Genomic DNA, 3345 nt, shown 5'->3' on the forward strand with positions numbered 1-3345 from the left:
CGGATCAGCTGATCGGCCGCATAAACAGCAGCTCCGGGGCCCGGCACGGCGATCCTGCCGCACCCCAGGGCCGGTGAGCGCGGGCGGGGGTTGGGGCTGCCAGGCTTTCCCCCTTCCTCTTCCCCACATCAGAGCCAGAGTCCGGCTGCTGCTGCTTCTGGCCAGTCCTTAGCTCAGCCTGGGAAGCCGGGGGCGGGGAGTGGAAGGAGCCATGCTGTGCCCGCCGAGAGGGCGTCTTGCCCCCCTGGTGTGGCAGGACAGGAGATGACGGCAGAGGATCGCCACCCTTTTGGGATGACTGTATTGTAATGACTCATTAGTGGCCCCTCTGCACTTCCTCCCTATCCCTGTAGCTGCCTTCATGAAAGACTGAGCCAGAATCAGACTGATTGCCATCTTTTATTTTCTTTTAAGGCTTCCCCTCCACCCTTCCTGCTGCTGGAAGAGCCCTGGGTGACCCTGAACTGTCGGAGCTGCGATGCCCCTGAAGTTTCAGGTAGGCTTACAATGTGCAGGGAGGGAGGGAGCCGTGCGGTGCCACCGGAGATGCTGCTGTTGAGCAGTGGAGACCTCAAGTCTGATCAGCAATGTGTTCACATGGGCAAGTCATTAAACTCTGAGATGCTTTGGCCTATTACGCTTGATTGTTGTCCTCATGGGCAACAGGTGTGGGCTCTGGTCTGACTGATAGACTCACACCGGCAAGCCCCTGATGCTCTCTAATGTACTTTTCCTTGCTGTAAAATGGGAACAGTAGTAGTTAGCCTAATGGATTATCTGGAGGCTTAAAGCACTTGACAATTGCAGATTTGGTAGGATATGGTGGAAGGGGGGGGAAAAATGGAGGTTTGTTTCATGGGGGTGTCACAGAGGTGACATAATGACTGGCTGACAAGTGATCATTTCCCACTTGCAGGCTGTGTCTCCTGGGTGTGCAGGGAAGCATGTAACCCCACGCTCTTTATGCACTGGCTGTATCCAGAGCTGGCTAATTTGTTCCTGGTGCAGGGTTTCAAAGGGTCCCCAATCCAGATGGAGCACAATAGCTAAACCTGCAAAGAACAGCTTAGGAGGCTAGTAAAGGATTGCTGCTTGGTGTAAATAAATGAGGCTCTTCTGACCAGCGTCTGGACATGACAGCGCACAAATGAATTAGCTGGAAGCCCTGACTTCACCTGATTGCAAGTCTGGACACAAATTTAAGTCTCTAAAGTCAGCTCCTGTCCCCTTGGTACTGTGATTAGAGAAGTTACTGACTCGTTACGCATCACCAGTGAAGTAAAGTCTTGGTCTGTTCTCCGTAAATCTAGAAATAAACCACTGGTAGCAATGCAGCATGTTTCCTGATTGCCATTAACTATTTGAAATGTAGCTAAAATTAGTCTGATCTTCTCTTAGAAAATAAAAGCCCTGCTTCTAGTGGGTGGAGCAAGTATGGCCTTTGGCAGAGCAGGATGCAGCATCCTCACTAGTCAAGAGAGCTCACGTTGGGCTAATTTGTAGAGGCCTGGTACCACAAAAGTGAAAAAAACAAGCAAACGATAACACTCAGGTAGAAACTTCTCGCTAGCTCTGATGTACTTTCCCTTCCCCTTGGGCACCGGGGTGCAGGAGGACTTTGTGCAAAATGACCTCCGACAAGAACCGGTTCTGTAGGAAGCATCATGGCACAGGAGGGTCAGGGAGAAGAGATCCACCTCTGTGAGGCAAATTGAAATGTTTCAGCATTCACCTGCGTCTGTCCCATCCTCTCCCCTGGGCTAAGACCAAAGGCTGCTCTATTTATTGACAGAAGGCCTGAGTTGGCCCTGGATAAGGTCATGCCCCAGTGCTCGCTATTGCTGTTGCGTTGTCTAAACACTATTAGAAGCTAGCTAGCTAGCTATTCATGGGCAGAGATTGCTGGAAAAGACACGGGATCTTAATCTGGACCTGATGACGCTGGCAGATATCGGCTGGCTTCAGTGAGGATAGTCCTTATGGCCACCACTAAAGGAGAAGAGAACAGTAGCTGGTATTTCAGTAAAGAGGAAGATATACAGACCAAAAGGTTTGTGGCAGTTTGATAATGAGACTTATCTGCCAAAACTATCTGCAGAGCATGTCGACCATGACGGCATTTGCAGCTTAGCTGGTATCCAGTTTGATTGCCTAAATCTAAGCCCTGGCTTTGTTTTGTTTTCTCTTCTCTTTACTGACTCTTCCTTATTTCCTTTGGAAAGAGAATACTTGGGACCCTAGGAGAGACAACATAGCAGGACAGAGGAAATGCTCTACATCAAAGGGGCCTTTGATTTGCTGCATCTCTTGCTTGGATTTCCTACCATAAGGCCAGACAGTTCTGCTTCCTGCTGCCAGCTCCCAGAGACCATTGTAAAGACTGGTCTTAAGCACTTGGCTATGCGAGGAGCACCAGAGTCCTGAGATGGGCCTGAGCTGGGGAGGAGCAGCGTGGCAGGCATGAAAGAACATCATGCACAGACTTGGTATTGGCTTGGCTGCTCTGGAGATGGTTCTGTTGATAAAAGGCTTAAATATACTGCTTGCTTCGTTAGGGGATCTAAATTGAGGTCACGATAAGTGGCCTCAATCAATGATCTTTACTTGGTTGCTGTGCAAGCCAGCTTTGAACCAACAAGCAAGAGGTTCATGAGACCATTGGCCCCTCATTATGACCACATTAATACTGGTGCTTTCTCCTACTTTTCCAACAGGTGCACTGTCTGGCTCATAACAAAAATATTCCTGCTGCTGCCTGACCACTGCAGGCTTCTCCAGCGAGGGCCACAACCTTCCTGATTGTGCTATGGACTCCAAAGTTTGGCAGAGTCATCCAGTGGGGAATTTCTCGGACTGTCCAAATGGCTCCCAGTGGGTGTGGGACGTGTTCAATGAGTGTGCTCAGGATGGTTGGGACATCGCCAGCATTGTGCTGGGGCTGGTTTCCATCGTCTGCTTTGCGGCTGCTTCGTTCCCGTAAGTAAAGCCCTGAAGCTGCCGAGTCTGAGAACAAGTATCCGAGATGCCCCATGGAGGGGATTCTGGGTCTAGCTGAATGTTTGCCTTTCTAGGAGAGATGGTTTTAGGGTTTGGAAACCCAGCACCTCCAGTGGAGACCTTGAGCCTAACCACTTGGCTTTGAAGGACTGGTTTTATATGGGGAGAGAATTGGTGGAGGAGGAGGATTAATTGTTTATTTACAGCTCTGAGCTTTAACCCATACAACAAGGCATAGTTCACTCATAGTTTCATAGTTTCTAGGGTCAGAAGGGACCTGAGCAGATCATCTAGTCCGACCCCCTGCCATGGCAGGAAAGAGCACTGGGGTCAAATGACCCCAGCAAG

The 3345-nt window shown here is 50.0% G+C and overlaps 1 protein-coding gene across 1 annotated transcript in view; it reads left to right on the forward strand.

Moving 5' to 3' along the window:
• Window positions 1–55: 55 nt before the first annotated feature.
• PQLC2 (PQ loop repeat containing 2) overlaps window positions 56–3345 on the forward strand; it is a 10004-nt gene continuing 6714 nt past the window's right edge. The window contains exons 1-3 of the mRNA XM_019541494.1: window positions 56–73; window positions 415–496; window positions 2715–2976. Of these exons, the coding sequence (XP_019397039.1) occupies window positions 2807–2976 (170 nt within the window). The 5' untranslated portion in view covers window positions 56–73; window positions 415–496; window positions 2715–2806. The remainder of the gene's footprint in view (window positions 74–414; window positions 497–2714; window positions 2977–3345) is intronic.

This window comes from Crocodylus porosus, unplaced genomic scaffold (assembly GCF_001723895.1).
Source record: "Crocodylus porosus isolate Cpor-Errol unplaced genomic scaffold, CroPor_comp1, whole genome shotgun sequence".
Lineage (NCBI taxonomy): Eukaryota > Metazoa > Chordata > Crocodylia > Crocodylidae > Crocodylus > Crocodylus porosus.